This window comes from Trachurus trachurus (assembly GCF_905171665.1).
Source record: "Trachurus trachurus genome assembly, chromosome: 4".
Classification (NCBI taxonomy): domain Eukaryota; kingdom Metazoa; phylum Chordata; class Actinopteri; order Carangiformes; family Carangidae; genus Trachurus; species Trachurus trachurus.
The window spans coordinates 14,233,093-14,254,756 of NC_139898.1; the positions used below are offsets into that span (position 1 = coordinate 14,233,093).

Sequence of the window (21,664 nt, forward strand, 5' to 3'; positions counted from 1 at the left end):
TCTTTTTCATGGCATTAATTCAACTCGATTAATGTCAGTTCAGTTTTATTCCTATGACCAGGTCTTAACGTATACAAGGTGACAGTATCAGCCCATTGCTAATGCAAAGCATTAGCAGCAGCACTTTGTTTTCTTTCCTGGAGCCTCGTTTCTTTCCTCGTCCAGGCGCTTTGATTAAACAGGGCCATATCAGCATCTGATGGAAATATGCAGCAGCCTGCATCTGTTTCTCCGGCTCTCACACTGCAGCTCTGTCTAAAGGTTCACCACACCACAGGCTGAGAACATTCAAAGGCAGCTCTTTAATTCACAAGTCTGAAGTCTTCTGTTGTCGAGAACCAGCACACCCAATATCCTTTGATGCATGTCAACATAAAAGGGTTCATGTGCTCAGGGCTGTGTGAAAGTCAGAGCGATCCAGTGCGGAGGGGAGGTGGCTGCGTTTGATGCAGCGGGTCAGGCTGCACTAACTTTACACTGAGGGATGATGTGCTGCTGCAGCTGCTTTTAATCCGTAAGAGCATTTGAGTAGGACACCGGATTGTTTATGTAGTCCATTGAAAAAAAAAAGGAAAGCTGGCATAAATGTGTGTGTGTGTGTGTGTTTGTGTGTGAGTGCAGCTTACAATCCATCTGTTCCTTTTCCTCTACAACTCAGCTCATGGTGGCAGACAGTGAGGGGAGGCTGACAAACCTGAGTCCTTGTACTCATTTAATTAAAACACATCACTTGAGCTTTTTTTTGGCACACACAACAACAAGCCTGTCCCAACACACAACTAAGAGAAAAAAAAAACACACCAGGCCATTTAAGTCTCATTTACTCATCAGCCAATTATTCAACCGAGCCTTTCTTGGATCTGTCTCCTGAAGCCCAGTGAGGCCTTTGACTACAGGCGGGTCTTTATTCAATGAGCGCCAGAACTGCAATGGGTGGAAAATTAGGCACCAAATGAGACACACATAACATTGGTTTCTGGAGAAAAGGCTTTTTTTCTTACAGATTAAAGCACGTCTTTAATGTCAAATAACAGCAATTCCTTAAATAAAAAAAAGAAGCAAAAGAGACATATTATCAATATCTCATTATGTTTTATTAACTTCTTAATCTCTTTAATTCTTGGAAAAAGACAGAATCTTTAAAAACTAAAAATAACTCAGTATAATAAACAATGAATATCAAACTGATGCACAGCTGTGTTATGCCAGAGATGCAAACATTTCAACAAGTGTGTGATGTGTCTGCCTGAAGCTCCTCTGTCATTGTTCTTTTGTCATCCCACACCCATTTTTTTTGTTGTTGTTCCTTTTTCAAACATGACCCAACACACTGCATTGCTAAGGTTGGACTCCTCCACAAATGATAAATTATAAACAGTTTGAAAAAACAAACAAACAAAAAAAAACCCAAACAACCAAACAAACACCCACAACTTGTTTAATTTATGCTATGTAACGTCTGTTGTCACATATTTGAAAACAGACGGGATATGATGAAACAAAATTATTTAGCGATATGAGAACATTGCATTTCAATGGTATCCAATCCAAGTGTGCAATGGGGCCGCGGGGGTCAGAAAAAGTATATAGATGAATAAAGAAATAAAAGGAAGCTAAAGTTGAATGATTCTGTCTTTGGTTACAAAGATACAAACATAAAACAACAGGTGCAACTGGGTAAAGCACAAAAAAGTCTGACTTTGGTTCATGCGTGGACAAGAAAGTCTGAAGATCCTGACTTGTCTCTGAAAACAATCAAACTTGTGGAGAGTAGAAATCTTGGTTTTCTACTAAGTGAAGTAATGCAGCGTTCAATGTCTCAGGTTCAAATATTTCAACTTGGTTCAGCAAAACCACTTTTACCCTCATTTCTAGAAACAGCATTATACCTCTGTGGCTCAGCACCACTGAGAGATGAATATTTTAGGCAGTGTCTGGTTGTAAAACAGAATGTAAGTGAGACGGTAGCGGCGCACAGCGAGCCTGAAAATTATGATTTATGTTATGAGTCAAACCTAAATAACTTAAACAGGGCAGGCAGCTGACACAATGCGTTACCAGTTCTCTTTAACACATCATTCACAACATTGTCACAGAAAAAAAAGATGGCATCTGCAGCAGAATAATAATTGATTAGTGTTACTTCCCCAAATAACCAGCGCATGAAGAACAATAAACCACAGGGCTTACAGAATTTGACTATTCTATTGTTACAAAAAAAAGAGAGAACATAATAAACACCAGTAGATAGAAAAGGTACAGTTCCACTCTTATACTCAGTTCTGTGAGGCAAAATCAATAGTGTTAGTGAGATATTGACTGTAAACCAAGAAAGGAAAGAGATGTTATACAATTTCACACAGGGTATTAACCATCTAGCTTTACCTGACATCACATAGTAAAGTGGTGGAAAAGTAATGCCGTCATGTGAGAGGACTGTCCGCCTGTTGAATTTGTAACGCTTTAGTCTAATGTTCTCAAGAGGAGCTGCTCACTGAACCCTGGAAGCTGGAAAACAACTAATGAGTTTATTGTGATAACGCATGTTCCTGTGCTTATCTGTAGAAAGGTGGGAATGATGTTTACTACTCACATTGCAATGCTCATCGGTCATTGAAACGTACTAATAAATAAAGTACTTAGATTCAAATGGAGGACCTCACACTTTGTAAATTGACACGATCACCCTTCAAGATGGAGTGGAAGTGAGCAGGATGGCCCCCAGACACTTTTTAAACCAAAAGATGAAAACAGGCCCAGGGTAAAAAACCATGGCCCGTTTAATTTTAGTGTTGCTCCTCTGTTCCAGACACTGGAGGAAACGGGAACTGAGCTGACAGCTGTGACCTACTGGTGTGAGACATAAACAAGACTGAGACAAAAGGACAGGGCTTACGCATTCTCAGACATTCCACCAAACGAAGGAGCTGGAGGTATGATTTTCTGAGGCTCTCGAACGTCACTTGTCCTTTAACGCAGCAAAATCTCGCTCCATTGCTCGGATGCAAATGTGCTCCAAGGACAGCTTGGCAAACACAAGAGCTTGTTAAGTTATGGGATGATAGTTTCAGATTTATTACTTGGTTAAAATTCAAAAAGCTTAAAAAAAAAAAAAAATCTGAGGAGATTCAACAGACTGTATATAAAAACAACAAAAAGGAAAGACACATCTAAAATCTAAAGGAGGGTTACCTGAGCAAAATGTTCAGTATGGTGAAAACATAATCATCTCCATCATTAAAACCTACATACATGACATGGACAGGATAATAGAGAAACCTTTCAGTATGATGCAGTCCAACACTGTAGTTAAATCATTCCCTTTGAAACTGAATTTATCGAATGGCTTTTCTTTTGGACTGCATTAGGTTACACTTAATGTAGAGAACCTTGTAACACAGTTGTTTGCCAATTTAATTTGTGATTAAAAAACAAACTTTTTTTTCAACACATGTTGAGAGCATGGAGTGTCTGACCTGCTTCACCATTTAAAAACATTTAGGTTATGAGCCGAAATTAAAGTTTTCACTTTCATGTGGACCACAATGTAATTGACCCACATGAATATTCATTTCGTTGTTCTGTTATTTCCCCCGCACCCCAATTTACTTTCAACACAAGTCATTTTTCCTATGACACTGTCCACATTACTGCACAGTATAGGAATATATACATCTGCTGCCACCTAAGACAATGGCAGCTGTATTATTTAAGTTTCTGCTATACAAAACAACAGTTTAAATGCAGTTTAACTCTATCACACTCACACATGTCAGATAGATGTCTATGAAGACGCTCCTTCTTTCCTCTGTGTCGCGTCAGTCCACGGTCAATTAAAGGCATTCTACGCCCTGAAAACAGAGCACTACAGTGTGTGAAACAGTACACCCCTGGGTGCCACGGTGAGCTGAGGGATGGTTTGGATGACTCTTGAATACATTTCCATCTTGGACACAGAGAGGTGAGGCTTTAAGTGGACCAGGAGAAAAAAGGTAATGATGATGATTGTGGTGGTGTTGTTGGTGGTGGTCAGGCATGTTGTACTGCCAGCTCCTGTCCTATGAAGCGGCGTAGACGCTCCAGATACTGGCTGTACAGTTCAATGTCGTTGTGTCCCGCTCCCTCCACCCAGAGAGGCTCCACGGCCTTGGGGCAGCGCTCGAACAGAGCAAGGCCGTGGGAGAAGTCGATCACCTCGTCCTCTGTCCCGTGAATGATGAGCACTGGAGACGTGATTTTGGAAACTTTCTCAATGCTAAAAAGGAGAAACAAGGAGAGGAAAGAGGAAAGGTGTTGGATTTCAGAGAATAAACGAACCTGCTCAGTGATGGATCAGGTCATAAAATGTGGCACACTAATGGGTCAGTGTACAGGTCTGAAAAAACTCAATAAAATATATTATAGATTTAATAAAATATGTTAATGGGCCAGTAAAACTTCTTTTTTGTCTGCACTGCAAATGTAAATTGTTTTGGGCTATAAAACATATTTATTGCTTTAGAGGTAGATAAATATCGCGGTGTTGTTATTTCTGGTCAGCAAAAGCAAAAGCATATGTAGCAGTCCAATGAATAAATAAAGGTTTTATTGCCTGAGTGCCGATAATTGATCATACGTGCAGCTTTGGGTTAGGTAAGAGCTGACAGCACAGATTTGATCTGAGGTCGCACACTACACAGAATAGGCATTAGTCTTGGAACATAGATTCAGTTTATAGATTTTATCAAACTTGTGTTGCCTTTTTTGCAAATTAAAGAAATGGCAAACAAGTGTAAAATATAGAGCACAAACATTATGTAGAAATACTAAAGGAAGATACAGACTGACACGCAGAGAAAGGCGGGATGCCAGCTGCTCACTCTGAATCTGAACAATGGATGAACACTAAAGGCTTTCTCAGCTCGCTACACACACGGAGGCATTCCCTGGTTTCCTACCACCTCTGCTGCTCACCCACTTGTACCATCTGGGACTACACTCCGCGTTAAAGGCTGGCGTTGGCTGCTACTGACCTTCGTCAGACTCAGCCACTAAAGCTAAAGTGACAACAAGAACAGCAGGGATAGAGCTGTGCTAATGATAGCATTACTCTGTGTTGTTATTGTCCAGCCAAGGGAAGTGATTTGTGGCCAAGGTTTAAAAATAAAAAGTTAGAACGGTTACAACACATGACAGTGAACACCCATTTCACAACGGCACAAGCAAGTGCACACAAATCCTAGAGTGGGAAATTGTAACGATCTATGTAGCATTAAAAGAAGCTGAGGGTTCCAACCACTCATTTATGCATTTTCATATTAGTGGAATTATGGCCTTGTTTGCTGTCTTCAATACACACTGTGTACATCAGCATTAACAGTGTGAGCAGGAGGTGTTTATACGTTAAAAGGATGGACAGCACTTAGGCCCATTGACAATGCACTCAAATTCCATTTGACCTTTGCTAAAATTACTCTATTATTATACAACCTCACATTCTAATTAACACTTTGGCATCCAATTATTTTTGCTTTTCATGCTTCTGTGCAATTACCATGTTCCCTCACCGTATCTCCATGAAAGAGCGACTGTGGCTGAATGTTTTAGGCTGAGCCAAGTCACGATTAACTGTGACTGTCAACAGTCATCAATACCTTTTAGTAAAATTTGTAAATCCAACCACTTGTTATTCTCAGTTTGGCAGATAGTGTAAATCACTAAATTATTATTCTATTTCCAGTTTGGGCAAGTATGGGTCTATTATTACATAACAGACCAAATTTATCATCTTCCAAATGCATGTGTTTCAGTTGGTCACCTGAAAAGGTGGACACACTAGTTGTATATATTTCTATTGGTAGGATTTCTTACATAAAAATGATCTTGTGCAATACAGTAATTACACCCTGCACACAACTTCATATAAATAGCAACACATTAATAACAAAAACAATAGATATAAATATAAGACGGATGTTTTTTATTCAAGGGTGTAAAGAAATAGAACAACATCCAGCAGACTTACTTGGGGAAAGCGTCGAAGCAGTACGTCTTCTTTGTGTCAGGAAAGGCCACTCTCATGCCAGAAGTTAGAGGTGAGTGAAGAACAACGGCAGCACACTCATACCGTGATGCCAGGTCTACAGTGGGAACTGTACCAATGCTCTGTCCATACAAGATTATATTCTCTGGGCTAATGCCATACCTGAATAAAACCAAAGAGACAGAGAAAACCTCATAATGTGGCAGTAATTTACATACCCAGCAAAAATATACAGCAGCAAAATCTGAGAATATTCAATTTTAGTGACAGCTAGACCAGGCTTGGGCGTTTTTTGTAATCACATATTATTACATCATTGCATCTTACTTCTCAGGGATAAACAATGCTGCCACTAAACAGCAGTTTAAATTGCAACATGCAAAGGTAACATGCACAGTCAGCAAAGCAGGACTAGACAAACAAACTGTACATTTTTCAGTAAAGAATATTGCTTATGGTACAAAATACTGTGATTTATTATCAAATATCAGCCAAAGCCTGAGCTACATCAAATGGTTCATTCACTTCAATCAACCTTAAGTCAGTGCTCTCTGGTATTATGTTTTCCCAGGAGGGCCAGAGCCACATTAAGGCAGGTCCGTTTCCACTAATGAGACACTTTATCACGCCACAGTGTCCTTAAAAGACAGCCCCCCACCAAACCTCCCGTCTCCTCATCCATCCACCTCACCCTGCTCTCTTCATCCTTTCCTGATCACAATCAGTTCCTCATTGACCCCTCCTTTACATCTTAATCTTTACTTGACCCTCACCTGCCTCTCCTAATCTTCCATCCTTTCTTCCTTTTTCTTTGGACATACGATCAATCCACTTTGGAATTCATCCATATTTTTTAACATGGTTTGATTTAGGCCTAATCTAAACAGTGTGTCCTTTCTTGGCTGAGCATAGACACAGCATAATAAATCATCCCTTGAAGGACACATATGGGACAATTATATCATAACATACCGCGTGCGCAGGGCGTGCCAAGCAGCATCTATGTCTGCGTAGAGGTTCTTCTCAGAGGGCTTGCCAGTGCTGACACCGTAGCCCGAGTAATCGTAGGAAAAGATGTTGCAGTTGATGCGGGTGCCGAGGCCGATGTAGAAGCTGCTCATCTGGCCCAGGTCGACTGCGTTACCGTGGGAGAAAAGCACTGTAAATCTGTGGGGATATACGTACAGAGAACAGCTTAGAAGATGGTCAAACGATTATAGACTTAGACACAGATTCAAAGATGTATATTTCCAGCAAGTATGTCAGCTTTACTCGGAAACATAGCATACATAAGGTCTATAGGCAATTACATATTATTACAATTCCAGTTGTTACACGAATCCTCACTCTTTGCCAACATGTTATATTGACATTTTATACTGCAAATAGAAATGTGAGCTGTTCCTGTATACCAAACAGTAGTACTTTTCAATGGGATCAAAAATGACTAGAAAACACCACCAGTAAATGTAACACATAAAAATGAAAATGCTTCATAATTTATTACTTATGAAGCAGAAAAAGTCACATGAAAGATCAATATTAACGTTAAAAATAAACACAAACAATCAAACTATTATACATAATCCTTCTTATCACATTTCTCCAATCGCCACCTGACCTGGTATCTACGTTCAATTCAACCATAAACAAGCTGTTGTCAAGACAAACATTGAAAGGTCACTCCACACGTCAAACACAACTTTGTCTTCAAGCGCCGCAAGTTGGAGGATTAGTTTACCACCACTGACTCTTACTTCTAGACATTTTGTTCAACCTGAGAAGCAGAGTCGCCTTTATAAACGCTTGGTATTCTAGCTCTTGCCTTTTATTCATGAACGCATGTCGAGCTCTCAAAAGAAATCCGATACGTTTTTCTACACACCGACTGTTTCGAAATCCTCCCCCAATGGTTTTGTTTCTGAACCCATATGACCCGTGGCTCTGCTCTTGGCATCACCGCTCAGAATGTAGCATAACAATGACTCTGCTATATCATGTTGAGGTTGGACTCATTTTTGTGTAATACTAGATAGACATTAGGACAAGGTACATGGTCTGTAACACAAGCCTGTCTATTTCTTTTTAATTGATTTGGTAAATTAATCAGCAGTGGCACAGTGCAGCAGGACAAGTGTCTAACTGACATTATATACTGAATACACATACACCATAATAATTATCATAAAATACAGTTTAACCTCTTGGGCAAAATGATATAATCACCTCTCATTAAAAAACACCCACCAATCACTGCCAATGATACCGGTGACAAACTTTCAGGAGAGAAAGCAGCCAAGCAGCTGGGCATGTTTTGTCTCTGACTCACTGAAAACTGATATCGTTATCATAAACCTGAATCCCCAGGCAGAGGGGGAACTCTACATTCAACTTCCTATGAACCTACAAGATAAAAACAAATGGAAAAATGATTTTGAAAGCTGTTGAAAAACGGATGGCAGTGATCCATTCAAAATATCTGAGGCAGCCAAGTCAACAGGGAGACAAGTAGGCCTAAAGGAAGTAAACCTGGATGTACGTGGGAGAAGACTGACACAAAATTAGGGCGCAGAAACTGTGAAAATGTGAAACTGTTGTAAAATGTATGAGAAAGGTCAAGAAAGCTGAGATTGATGATACATAATCAATCAATCAGTTAGAATTCACACTAACTGGAAAGGCAAACGACGTACCTGGCATTAGGAACACAGCGAATGTACATACAGCCGACCCGGTTCCCCCGGCCGGATCGAGTGAGGAACACCTCTGTCATGTCCAGCTCTCGCTGCGAGTACTGAAACTCTGCTCGCTCCGTCAGGTGAAGTTTCCATCTTCCCTCCACAGCCCCGGCCCCTCCACCCCCAGAGACTGACGCTCCAGTCCGTGCCCGCAGACTCGATGTCCCCATGGCCCCCGGCACAGCAGGGCCTGCATCTGGGTCGGGAAGAAAGGCGTATGTGGGCTCAGGGGGCAGGAAGGCGAGCTTGGCTGCGATGCGGCTGGGGCAGGGCGGGCAGCAGAACAAGCAGCAGAGCTCACTGAGCGAGAGGCCATTCATCCTTCACTGTGCAAGAGGAGGACAAGAAGATCACTGTGCTGATGCATCCACAACATCACAGTGTGAAAACAATGAGATACTTATTACAGTGTAATGTATGAGGCACTCAGTCTAAGTGCAGAAACAATGGTGATGAAAATGTTTCTACAACAGCAGCTTTGTGACATGTGTAGGCTGTAAGCAAACAGATACTGGCTATGATCTCTTAATCTCTTCAATGATTTACCAGGTAGGCTACTTACATCTAGTATTTACTAGTTATAAATGTAATAAAAAATAAAAAAAAATAAAAAATAAAGGATCAAGGCAACAAAAACATTGTATAATTGTGATAAATATAGGTTATATATAATATATATAATATAGGTTTCCTTGTGACTTTAACAATTCCTTGTGACTTTAACAATTAACACAGAGGCCATACAATTATAACATATGTAATTGAAGCCTCAGATGACATCAGTCCAATACAACACATACAACAGCAGGCCTACCTGTTGAACTTGAGAGCCTAGTTTAGGCACACAAAAAAAAGAAAGAAAAAAATTGGCTGTGCAGCGACAAAAATAAAAAACAAAGGACAACTTCCTCCACTTCAGCCAGATCCAAACACAGGATACAGTTTGTAAAGTGCCCTGTCAGCAGAAAGGCGAAAAGTAGTGGAGCCAACCAGCTGACTGACTGAGAGAAATGTTACTATTATTTACAAAGTATCTGCTGGGTTTTCTGCTGCGTGGTGACTGAAGTCCAGATCACAGCCATTTTGTCCACTTGTTGAGACGTTCACGAGTGATTTTTCACAGACACGACGTCCTAGACATGAAACCGACAGACGACTTGTTTCCTCAGTTTCGCTCTCGTGTTGACAGTGAGCAGCAGCAGCCTGCGTTTCCAATACAGTCTTGACCTCTAAGTGACCAAAACAAGCCGACCGTCCCTCGGTTACAAACTAACGCACACAAAACTGTTTCTCCCCCTCCTCTGTGATGTATCAATAACGACGGAGACTGTGTGTAATAGCTGTGCCGGGACAGGGAGACGTCTATTTGTCTGCGTGTACCAGCTAAAACGCTACGGTGGCTTCAGCTAGCTACAGTACGAGACACACAACACGACTACTCGGTTAAAACAGCGCTCATTCACCGGCTCCCGGCGGACAACACCGTCCAAACACGGCTCCTGGCGTCGGCACTCGTCTCCCTGAGCCCACCGAGGACGGTGCTGGCGTCTCCCTCGACTCCGTGTCATTTATTTTAATCCACAAATGTGCGGTGTTTTCCTACTTCTCTGCTGTTTCACCGCACCAGGATGTGACGTCAGGAGTTTCCATTGGACAATTAAGGGAAACTTGTTATCAGTCTGAGGGACGGTGTCGTGAAACATGACATGTTTGACCCCCTGAATTGTTTGTTTTGCGACTTTGACGAAATAAAAGTTAAACGGTGCAGTGACCCCGTTGAATGACATAATTTTGCATCACTACAATTGCTTGGAAATTGTGACTAAGAAAGATTATTTAAAGTCGGTGGAAGTCACGTCTCGTTTAGGCTATTTGTTACGGTAATTAGCCTACATCATGATGAATCGGAATCGCATAAAATAATACTTTTATGGGAAGCTCTATTTTACTGAACAGCTCTGAAAACCTCGCGTCCCTGGGCCAGTCTCTGCATGAAATAACTATTGATGATACAGTTGTTTTGAAGGTTATGGAGCCACAAAACAACCACAAGGGAACATTAATCGAAAATAGCAAAAATAATTAGCTTTATTTATATGCAGAAACGTTACAAAAGTGCTTTACAAAACCAGACTGAAGCAAATACAAACATGAACGCAGGAAGTAGGAAGCAATGGAATGAATGATGATAATCACAGAGCAAAAAAAAGTTTAAAGAAGGAATTTAAAAGAAGACTTGTAGCCTATCTTGATTGATAGTTCAACAGGCAAGGATGAGACATAAATGGCTAGAAAGAGACACAAAACAACTACAAAGAGCTTACAACAGTGACAAACAGATGTAATGACAAAGACACACAAAATGACAAATTATATTTCTGGTTCTTCTGTCTATCAGTTGCCTATGTTGGAGGGGTGGGACGCCTTTTACTTATCTGTACCCATTTTCTCCTAATCCGTCCATGGCTCACCCCTCCCATCACACGCACGCACGCACAAGGGCACAGATATTTCCTGTGAGTTGCTGAGGAAGAAGCTTTGCTGGCTCAGGAACCAACTTCACTACCTATTACAGAGAACTGCAGATGTCAGCCTTTCAGCTTGTTTGTCATGTAGCCCTCCTATAATAACCAGAAATACCTCTAGGTATTCAGCTTGGTTGCATCCATCAACAATAAATATCTAAGCTAGAGGTAGTTAAGGTAGTGAAATGGCCATGCAGTAGGACTTCACATACTTCACATTCAAAGCAGACAGTGACGTGTCAAAGCAGGAAAAGCACAGGTGTATGATGTAACATTAATCCCAGCTGCATTCCAGCTGTAGGGGAGGCCATGCTATTATCACAGATAATATAGCTTACTGAGGCACTTCATTGAGCAGCTCTGTAGTTAATGTTAATGTTATTAAATCCTCCTGGGCTTTTCCTGCTATGACAAGTCAAAACATATAGTGTAAAAAAATGAAGTGCAGTCTGTACAGGCCCACAGGGAGCTGAAAGGTATATTATAGATATTTCTCTTGATGGAAGAGTAATGTTTGATGTGACTTTGTGACATCAAGTTCACCCGTTGATATACAGCAGTTCTGCTGTTCAAATGACTCAGAACACGCGAGGTAAATTCAGTGCTGTTACAGTAAGTGGACATCATGGCAATTCCTGTGACAGTGGACAATGAAGCACATTATGTGCTGTTGTGTTGTACCATTTGTGTCTACACCATTTTGCTGAGTCTGAGAACAATACACATGTACAAAGCGGTGGGGCCACAGTATAAGGATGTGCTGGTCTGCTGCAGCAAAGAAACTATGAGTGTGTACAACTGTACACCAGTGAAAACATGATTATGACTCAGCTTTTAAAAATAATAATAATATATATGGCTTTCAGTTTTTCAATATACAACCTCCAAAATTCAAAAATAAATACAAAAGACAAGTGTAATTTAAAATAAACTTTGTGATTTTATTGTTTTATACTTACTCTTACACATCATACAATCCTAACTCTTTAAAGAAAAACAAAATAAAAAGATATCTGGTGGTGTTTCTGGGGGACTGGAGTGCCAAGGGACAAGAACTACAGCTCTGTGAACATTGTAGATTTCCATACATGCCCCTCAAGCTCATCTCTAGAGACAAAATGAATAATCAGAGTTTGTCCTTATTTCTGCTGTTAGCTGATTCCCTATAACGTACAGGTTTATCATTATTATCAATCAAAACCCTTGCATGATGAAGACAGTGATTATGAAATGGTTTGCTAGAGATGGGATTGAAGACATGAAAATATCAAAGCAACTGAGTAGAAGGAAGAGAAGCATATATGTACTGATAATATCTAGATTACTTAGGTATGGTTGCCCTAAATGCTGGTGCCAAGTCCATCATCACAAACAGAACAATTTCAGCCAACTGCCCCAAATGACATTTAAAAAAAAAGGGCCTCCATCCTCTGACGTAATCAATATTAGGGCCGAGTAGTTTGATAACTTAAATACGGCTTAATATGTGAATTATGGTGGTTTACATTCAAACTGCTCATGTCTACAGAGCAGTCAATAGAAAAAAACCAAATGTAAACCATGAAATGCACATGATTTACATAGCTGAACAATCATCCCAAGTAAAGGGTTTTTACTCTGAAGGGACTACCAATCTGAAAAGGAAAACTGTTGGCAACAATATTGTGTTATGGTTGTCAACCCAGCAGGAAAGCCTGAATATTCTGAGTATACAAGATACACAGTAGGAACACACAACTGTAGATCTGCTCCAACCACAACTCTCTCTAAATATGGGCAATTATTCTCCTCAAACATAATTATAACACAAGAATCCCCATAAATGTCTCCTGAATTTAGATTTCCCACTAGTGGTGGGATGAAGGAAGAAATTAAATCACAGTTGGAGTTTTTTTGATGACCAGCTTATAACCAGAAAACAGTCTCTGCGTTGGCATGCTAAATTACAAAGTCATTTAGACATGTCCATCACTGCTAAGCCTTTAATGTGAATTCCGCTGAAGGCCAATTTAACAAACACAGGCGCCTGAGCCAAACACAGCTAGGTCCAACATGTTATTCTGTGTATTCAAGGAAGAGTCACTGAAGTCCAACCTATTCTGCACTGGCTTCTTATCAAAAAGAGAAAAAAGCATACTCTGAAAAGTCCTTGCGACTTTTCCACAGCTTTCATAAATATTTGATGATCGAGATCAAGCAACATTTACAAGGAAAGCCTTTGATAATGAAAAGATGAAACCTCAATTGCCCCTCTACGTCTCGCAAGAGGCCTGTATAATTTTCAGCAATATCGCTATGCTACGAATAGACTTCAGTAACAGGATAAAAGCATGGTCGGGAATACTTTATAATTCGGCAAGGTTAATAAAGCTTTGAGGGGTATTGTTAACAAACTGAAAATTATAGTGGAAAAAAAAAGAAAGAAGCCACACAGCCTGTGGGAGATACTCATGGTAGAGCCGGTAACTGAACATACTTCGGACATGGCATGGGCAATGGAAAAAAATATGAAATAAGATGGGGAGGGGCGAGGGGGGGCAATCTGTGCCATTTGGGGCACATTCATTTTTTGGATAATTATGAAAAGCACTTTAATACACATAGTACTATTCTTCACCTTAGTCCCCCACCTTTATTACCTGGCAAAAATCTACAATAAGATTATACTATATGAATAGGAGCCATATGGTATTTACATTTGGAAAAAAAAACACTGTAGAGTCCTGTTAGCTTGAACCTCGAGGTTCCAGCCATGCATTGTGCTACTGATGTGTGGCTTTTTAAACATACCAGCTTCATTTCAAAATGTGCAGTCAATTACCAAACGGTAACCTTATGTTTGCCTGCACACATGCATGTAAGATAAGATCTTCCTAGAAGAAGCTAGCTAGAAGCGGTCTTCGTAGCAAGGACTCGTCTGAATCTTAGCACATTGTAAAAGCACAGCACGCAATTCTGTGGCATCGCGACAATCTTAACTTTAGCTGAGCAGGTGTGTCAATCTGTTAACTGCAACCCCGGTCAGTTTTCATTCGGCATGTGTCAGTGGTCTGCTGGTGGTTCGAGAAACATGGAGCAATCACTACGACTCCGACGAACAGAAAAGGGCATTCAAGGAGAACACGCTGTCTCGACCGAACGAGAAGGCAATTTCTTCAGCGAGCCTGCTATACAGATCAATATAAACTGCAAGTGACCCACATGCTGAACAAAACTGAGCAGGTGTGGCACATTATCTTGTGCTCTGCAGTTGACACACTTTGTTGTGCTTTGTTTCTAAATCCAAAAGAATGGACATTTTACTGCACAATCTTAATTGTAACGGCTTAACTGGACTCTACTCCATCATGTCAGAGCTTGTGTGTATGTTTTCTTCAATGGTTATATAATCAAGATGGAATTACTTAAATATAATTGAAAAGTTTAAGTGCAAATCTCAACGATTTGCTGACACATGCTGCCAATCCTCCAGCACAGACCAACCAAACAATAAAAAATAAATAGAATGCAATCACACAATTCAAGCTAACTACAATATATTAATATAGATCTTCTGATGTCATACGCTCATTAAAACAGAAAGAAAAAAATAAAATAAAATAAAAACAAAACACAGAATTCAATCACTCAGTTAAGTCAAGGTTCTCAGTTTCCCCTCCCCCTCCCCTGCCCTGCCCGCCCCACCCCTCCCCTCCCCTCCCCCTCCAATAACTGTTCATGCACCCAATATCAGTATGATAAGTCAACATATCAAAGAGAAACATTTCTGGAAAATGCTGAGACTTGGGAGTTCGAGGTGTGGTGACCCATTGAATAAAAGTTGGAGGAGGCGGGGGAAAAAAAGCCAATTTGACAAGAAGTTGACATCATTTTCAGTCTGGGAGAAAAATGAATGATCCAAAGCCCTTAAAAGGTCTCGCTGATACATGAAATCCCGCAGTTAGATTTTTTTTGTTTTTCCCAGACCCTCTAAATTGACCTCTGTGTCTTTATCCCGGCTGCGACACATTCCTCAACAGCTTACCCCTGTCTCATTGCAACTACCTAACAGGGATTGTATCAAAATAAACCCACACGATCCCCCAAGTTGAGAAACAAAAAGGGGTAAAATCAAATACTTTCCCTCCCCACAGCAACACTAATGTCCACCAGGCCCCTATGGCTCTCTCCCCGACTCTCAAGCAAATGTGCACACACACTTTCATACAAACAAACACGCACGCACACACAAACACCCAGGTTCAGTCGCAGTTACTAGTGGAGAGAGAGAGGGAGATGCTAGTAAGGGAAGCGTCTGGACAGCGGCTGCAACCTCACCACCCAACCCCACCCATCTTTGACTACCATGAACAAATGAAGCCATGATATCAGGTGTTTTCATCCAAGTTGCCATTGTTCAAATTCACAAAGTCAGAGAGACTTTTGGTTTGCACTCAGTCCTCATAACTTCTGAATTTTCTCAGCCACCACGATGGGGTTCTCCTTGCGTATGCGGGCAGCAGCTGCACTCCGGTAGTCGTAGGGACAGTCGTGTTTGTCAGAGTAACGGTGAATGGCACAGAACAGGTTGCCGCAGCGACAGTCAAAACCTTCAGTAAAGAGAGGTAAAACAGGTTCAGTCACACACAGAATTTTCATTATAAACATAATTAAATGTTTAGATTTTGCAAGTTAATCATTGTCTCTGTCATCTTTTGCTGCTTTTAAACCAGGCATATTATTATTTCTGCAAAACGCTCCTTAAACAGAGAGTAAAACTGGACACGCAACAAGGTGTGCAATTCAGCTGGAGTTTGTATAAAAATAACACTATATGACATGCAGATGGAGGCTTCTGTGAGGCAAATCAGTTTGTGGAGTCAAAGTGGTACACTGTGAAATGCCTTGGACTGTGAAATGCACCACTAACTTGCAGTATGTTGCTCTCTGCACCAAAGTGGTTGGGTGTGGAAAAAGCGCTACACAAACCAGAAGCCGGTAGCAGGATTTTGGATGTGTAGGTAAATAAGTATTTGCTCATCTATTCAACATTGGAAAATAGTAATAGATCTTAAAATATGTCTATGTGGAAGTCAAAGCTTAGATCCATGTCAGAGATTTTAAAAAAAAATCTTGATTATCTTTTCCAAAATAGTACACTTATTAAAATCATTTGTTTTTCAAGCATTTGTGTATAATTGTCATTTACTGTTTTTGTATGAACCAAAGAAGGAATGAACATGGGAAATAACAAAGCACCTTTGGTTGATTATTGGGAACCACAACAACTGTGATATTCATTAAGATTTTTCTTTTGATAAGAGCATTATCAGTAAGCCTGGCCCAATGTTCCAGCTACTGACCAACAAGCTCTTTCTCAGCTGCTAATTGTCTTGATACAGTTAAAAATGTTCATCCATCGATACCTTTCTCCTACACTGGCAGGCAAGAAGAAGCTGGTATAAGACAAAATAGCTCATCACAAAAAACATCACTTGTGTATTTAGCAAACTATTCTAAAAGTAATACTCTAGCAGGTTGAGACTGTCAGGTTAGAGGAGGAAAATTCTCAATAGGGGAGGTTCCTGACTCATAAACCTTTGAACCATACCAGTAGCTCCAAACAGCTCAGTAGCTCAGAGTTCAGTGTGAGTGTGAGCCATAAAAATTCTCTCTTCCTTACCAGTAAGGCCCACTTTCTTCCGGCAAGAAAAGCAGCGGTTCTTTTTCTTGTTTTTATCAGGGGTTTGGTCACCATCAGATGTAGACTGTGCAGCTTCCCCCACTGGCTCTGGTGAGGGGAAAAAAATAGAAAAAAATGGGATGGTTAAAGAAAAACTGATCCGCGTTTGTGTCTGTGCAAAGATGACTGTACGTTACAGCGAGTAGGGAAGGGCGCAGACTATAAGTTTTCAGCTGAGCATGAAAAGAGTTATGCAGAACTGACGGAGAAGGATGTTCCCTGCTGATGGTTGAAGGTATCACAGCTCACAAAGGAGTGCCCTCCATTGCTGAGTGTCACTAATTTCATGTTACACTTCATAATGAAAGTCTGAGAAAGAGACAAAGGAAAAACTGATAATTTTCCTTGATGTTTACCTGTGCTGTTGGAAGTACCCTCCTCTTCTCCCTCCTCAGCCTCTGCTCGATCTGAGTCTACAGCTCCTGACTCCTGGGAAATGCTCATGGCAGTCATCTGTTGAGTTACTGGGCTGGGAGAACTAGGACTGACATCACAAAACAAAACAAAAAAACACAAATAATTAAATTAAAACAAAGAAATATGCTGTTTAGACTATATAGGAATTCTTCTCTGACTCAGAACATTTTGTTTGCCTACAAATGTTAGTGAGATCCTACTTAAAGCAGAAGTAAGTGATATATTTGTGTTAATATAAGTCTTAAATAGTTATATCTTCCGACAGCAATCACTTACATAGAGTGTTTGGTCTGAAACACGGGTCTCTCAGTCACTCTGCTCTGCTCTGAGCCGAGGAGAAAACATTTATCGTATCCTACAGTTTTTATCCAATGAGGAGAGAGAACGGCATGCAGGGCTGTGTGTGCAGCCAAGGGACGCCGTGAATGTGATGACGTAGGGACGAGGGCTGTTATGGTGCGTTCAAGGAAACTCGTATTTTTCCGACCGTGAAGTGGTACCAGTTCGATCTGGTACGAGTTCACCGGTCGGAAGTTACGAGTGGCCGTTATAGTGACTTTCACCGGTAAAACAGGTCGGAAAAACACAAGTGGGTTGCCTGGAACGCTACAAAGTCGTAAGTTGTGACTTGAAGCTGTAATTTACGATTTCAAAAGCCTACCTGGAACGCAGCATTAGCGAAAACGACCGGACCACTTACTTCTGCTTTAACTTGAGACAAATTAGATGCTATTGAATGGCTTATCGTCACAAATAACAACACATTGTTATTTTGAATACTGAGTATGCTATCATTGTTTGATGACTGACTATTAATTTCTTGAGTCTTCTTTGACATCCTTGCAATAAACCATTCTCAGAGATGCCTCTGATGAACTCACAAGGAGCTTGGCGAGACAGAGGCAACCACAAACATGCAGAGCCTAAAGAAGCACGGTACACATCCATGACAACACTTTGCAGACAAAGCACAAAGCCGCTCTGAAAATTTATCAGACTATGAACAAAAGATTGTTTGAACTTCTTTGCAAGTCCCACCCACTTCTAATGGGTTTATTCTTCATTCGTGAAATGCGTGCAATCTGTGTTTTCCGAGAATCTCAGAAATGACTATACTGCTCAAATATTACATGGCTTTATTTCAAGGCTTATAGCATTTTCTTTCTTTGAGATTTAATCTGATTAATCAACTCTGTTTTGTTTACTTCAAGCAAATGACAATTATCTTCACATCTTCTTCATAATGCTACATGAGCATAAAACCTATTTTATGATTAAAAAAATAATGATTTATCGGCATAGCTAATGCAAACCATACAAGGGGGCAAACAAAAAGCTTAATTACAAAAAAAAATTAGTCCTGTAATGATTATTCAACATTATGCAGAGGGTCTTAGAACAGACCCTCAAGCAATTTTTAAATGCACAGTGCATTACTCTTCAGATTTTTCTTTCAGTGTAAAATTTTAAGCAAAGGGGATGGTGCATTGCTGCATTTGTTAACAGCCAGAAAAGCAACAACCTGATGACATAAAAAAAAAAAGGCCATCAAGACTTCAGCTTATGGGGAACATTATCAAATGCAATTTGTGTGTAGCAAATTTCTGCGTATTAACTCCTCAAGACTAGATGAGAGTTTGGTAATAACTAGCAAAGGACTCTTCCAAGAGTGAGCCAGTAAAGTTAACTAAACCTTGAGTGGTGAAATTATTGTGATATTATCCCATAAGCTTGTATGTTGACTGTTAAGATGTAAATATGCACACGCTGAACCAGGACCACAGGATTTCTGCAGAGGCAAGCTGTTATGCTTGTATTAATTGAAGTAGACTAATGAGAACACATTAGAACAAAATGCGCTGAAGCTTGTGATGAACTAATCTAGTCATTATTTAGTTAATTAAACAGTCATTTATTTAACAACTTAATCGAATATACTGACAAACACTATGTACAAGATGAAAGGCCAACATTTTCATATTTTTATGCCATTATTTTGTCTCATCAGCTGCTAAGAAAACAAAGAACAAGCATTTATAATGTAACTTTATGAGAAACATAAAAATTTGAACTGATACAAAATGACTGAGTGTTCAAGCAAACTGTAGAGCGATACAGGGCTGAGCAGTCACACCAGCTGTCAGTCAACATACCTGGTTGTTTGTTCCTCTGGTGGGGTTCCTGCCACCTCTGTACTGGGCTCTGAGGTTGTGCTCTCCACATTCACACCAGCTGATCCCGGTGATCCTGCTGGTGATGTAGCAGCTGTGTGTAGAAAAAGACAGTCTGATACCACAAGCAACACAGATCCTGTTGTTCGGGCCTTGAACTTGATCACTTTCCTTTTACTGTTCTCCTCAATGCCTGTTTTTGTCTACTATCATCAGAGGTGTTTTGAGTTAATGTGAAACAACAAATGGATATGTCACTCTCTTGCTTTCTGATGCCATAGTTCAGGCAGCTACTGCTACCTCTGTTCTCCAACCCCTTTTAGCACATTCAAGCACCCCCATGCCTGTACAGTTTTGAATGACCCCTACCCGTAGTTCTGGTCTTTTCCACTCTTTCAGACCCATATCCAGCTTCTCCCCCATTCTTTTAGTAGGTCATGTCTCTCCTATCTTCCTACCTTTCTCTCCCGGGGGGCTGGATCGCCCCCCTCCCTGTTGCCTCTGCAGGTGTTCCTTGTAGCAGACCGAGCACATGCCGTTGGTGCGGGGGTTACCATAGAAACCGCATCCCATAGTGCAAAGCATTGGCACCTGCGTCTGATTGGTCTCCTGAGCCATGCTCTGACAGAGGGGGTAAGGGGGATGGGAGAGGATCTTCCTGAAAATGGGTTTGCAGAAGTTAGTCAAAAATAATTAGTAGTCCCTATTTGATTACATGTTTTGTCACTATTAGCTAAAAGAGCTTGGAGATTGGCATTGGAGCAGGAGAGTAGAGCTGGAGCAAAAAATGTGAGTTTTTTTTGTGAGCTACAGGTCATGGCCAACCAATTGTAGCTGTAATGAAAGTTTGCCAAGCAGGATCATAACTTTCCTACAGTACAAACAAAAAAATAAGTCCAAATGAACATCAGAATGACAGAGTCCAGTTTTGCCACTGATTCAGAAATAGCTTTGGTCAACCTTAACTTAAATATAGTCTACAGTCTCAACTTATGTTTCTACATTAGTATAGAAGACAAAGATCTACATCTGACATCAATGGCAAAACATGACACCAAATAAATACAAAACAAAACGTGTCACTAAATGTCATGCTCCTCCTGCAACATTTGGGAAATGAAACAGGAGTTTTCAAAGTATCAAGGTATGGGTTTGTTACAAAAAAAATGTATATGGCTCAAGGTTGACGGTATCGTGAACAATAGCACTGTAAATAAACAAGTTACAGTGTACGAAAACATAAGCCAGCTGAGCCGATTTATGCTTTCTTCCGCCGCACAGCAAGATGCTTTAGTCAGGACAAAGTTAACAAAACAGGAACAAAAGCTACAGAGATGTCTGCACAAAAGCACCTCAAAAAACTTAAACTATGCCCCCTGATCAATCGATGTCTTGGCTGACGTTAACACAGCATTGCTTACAATCTAGCTAATCAACTTACAGCCGACGGTCCCCAGTCTGAGTTTGTCCGCAGCAGAAAACAATTGCCGTCCTATGCTTGCATAGCTCAAAGCAAATACTGTAACATTAGCAAACAGCCTCGCTGGACGTTTTGTTTGTCTGACACTGCATACCAATGCTAAAAGAAGGATAAAACTCGCCCGGTGAACCCCCATCGTGACGAAATTCAAGAAAACATTACAGAACAGCGCCCTTAGCAACACAGCGTAAACAAATCTTGCGTTTTAAATCGAATAAACGCTGATGTTAGCAGGCTAACGTTAGCCACAACTGCTAGCATAATCAGCCAGCCACCAAAAACACAGTGCGCTTCCCGACAGTGTCCTAGCTGGTTTTTAAAATCGGTCACACGTCGCGGCAGCCTCCTTTGGCCGTCTAGGATGAAGACTGTACCTGAAGTTCAAAGGACCGGGGGCTGTCGACGACCCTGGGCTTCAGATTTGTACAAGTTTTGTCCCCAGCAGCGCGCGGCCTCCTACCCAGCGCTAGCTCCCGACATTCGAAACAACGACCATGACGTCATCCTCAGCATCAAGTCAGACAGTAACAAGTCCACCCCCAACCACAGGCACCAAACACACATCAAACATGCCACAAACAACACCAAA

At 40.8% G+C, this 21,664-nt stretch overlaps 2 protein-coding genes across 3 annotated transcripts; both read right to left on the reverse strand.

The window, feature by feature from the left end:
* Positions 1-868: 868 nt before the first annotated feature.
* abhd17ab (abhydrolase domain containing 17A, depalmitoylase b) lies at positions 869-10,389 on the reverse strand. 2 transcript variants are annotated; one of them, XM_083970597.1, is made up of 5 exons: positions 9,575-10,389; positions 8,716-9,118; positions 6,995-7,189; positions 6,005-6,184; positions 869-4,255 (listed from the first exon to the last, which is right to left on the reverse strand). In XM_083970597.1, exons 2-5 carry the CDS (start codon positions 9,078-9,080, stop codon positions 4,030-4,032), a joined length of 966 nt encoding a protein of 321 aa, XP_083826723.1. In that variant the 5' UTR covers positions 9,081-9,118; positions 9,575-10,389; the 3' UTR covers positions 869-4,029. The 2 variants fall into 2 exon arrangements, with proteins under 2 accessions (XP_083826723.1, XP_083826722.1); XM_083970596.1 differs by having other exon boundaries at positions 870-4,255; positions 8,716-9,086.
* Positions 10,390-12,200: 1,811 nt separating this feature from the next.
* On the reverse strand, positions 12,201-21,604 carry LOC310984426 (AN1-type zinc finger protein 5). The gene is made up of 6 exons (XM_083969627.1): positions 21,450-21,604; positions 20,054-20,253; positions 19,578-19,689; positions 17,364-17,491; positions 16,948-17,055; positions 12,201-15,874 (listed from the first exon to the last, which is right to left on the reverse strand). The coding sequence occupies exons 2-6, from the start codon at positions 20,211-20,213 to the stop codon at positions 15,726-15,728; spliced, it is 657 nt and encodes a 218-aa protein (XP_083825753.1). The 5' UTR covers positions 20,214-20,253; positions 21,450-21,604; the 3' UTR covers positions 12,201-15,725.
* Positions 21,605-21,664: the final 60 nt, after the last annotated feature.

What these genes read in the sequence shown, in the direction of transcription:
- LOC310984426 (XM_083969627.1), bottom strand. Translation starts at nt 20,213, where the DNA reads ATGGCTCAGGAGACCAATCAGACGCAGGTGCCAATGCTTTGCACTATG. An exon ending in CAGCCCCCCGGGAGAGAAAG is followed by an intron (nt 19,690 to 20,053) that starts GTAGGAAGATAG and finishes TTCTACACACAG; the next exon opens with CTGCTACATCACCAGCAGGA. An exon ending in CCAGAGGAACAAACAACCAG is followed by an intron (nt 17,492 to 19,577) that starts GTATGTTGACTG and finishes TTGTGATGTCAG; the next exon opens with TCCTAGTTCTCCCAGCCCAG.
- abhd17ab (XM_083970597.1), bottom strand. Translation starts at nt 9,080, where the DNA reads ATGAATGGCCTCTCGCTCAGTGAGCTCTGCTGCTTGTTCTGCTGCCCG. An exon ending in TGGCACGCCCTGCGCACGCG is followed by an intron (nt 6,185 to 6,994) that starts GTATGTTATGAT and finishes GGTTTTATTCAG; the next exon opens with GTATGGCATTAGCCCAGAGA. An exon ending in TGCTTCGACGCTTTCCCCAA is followed by an intron (nt 4,256 to 6,004) that starts GTAAGTCTGCTG and finishes TCTCCTTTTTAG; the next exon opens with CATTGAGAAAGTTTCCAAAA.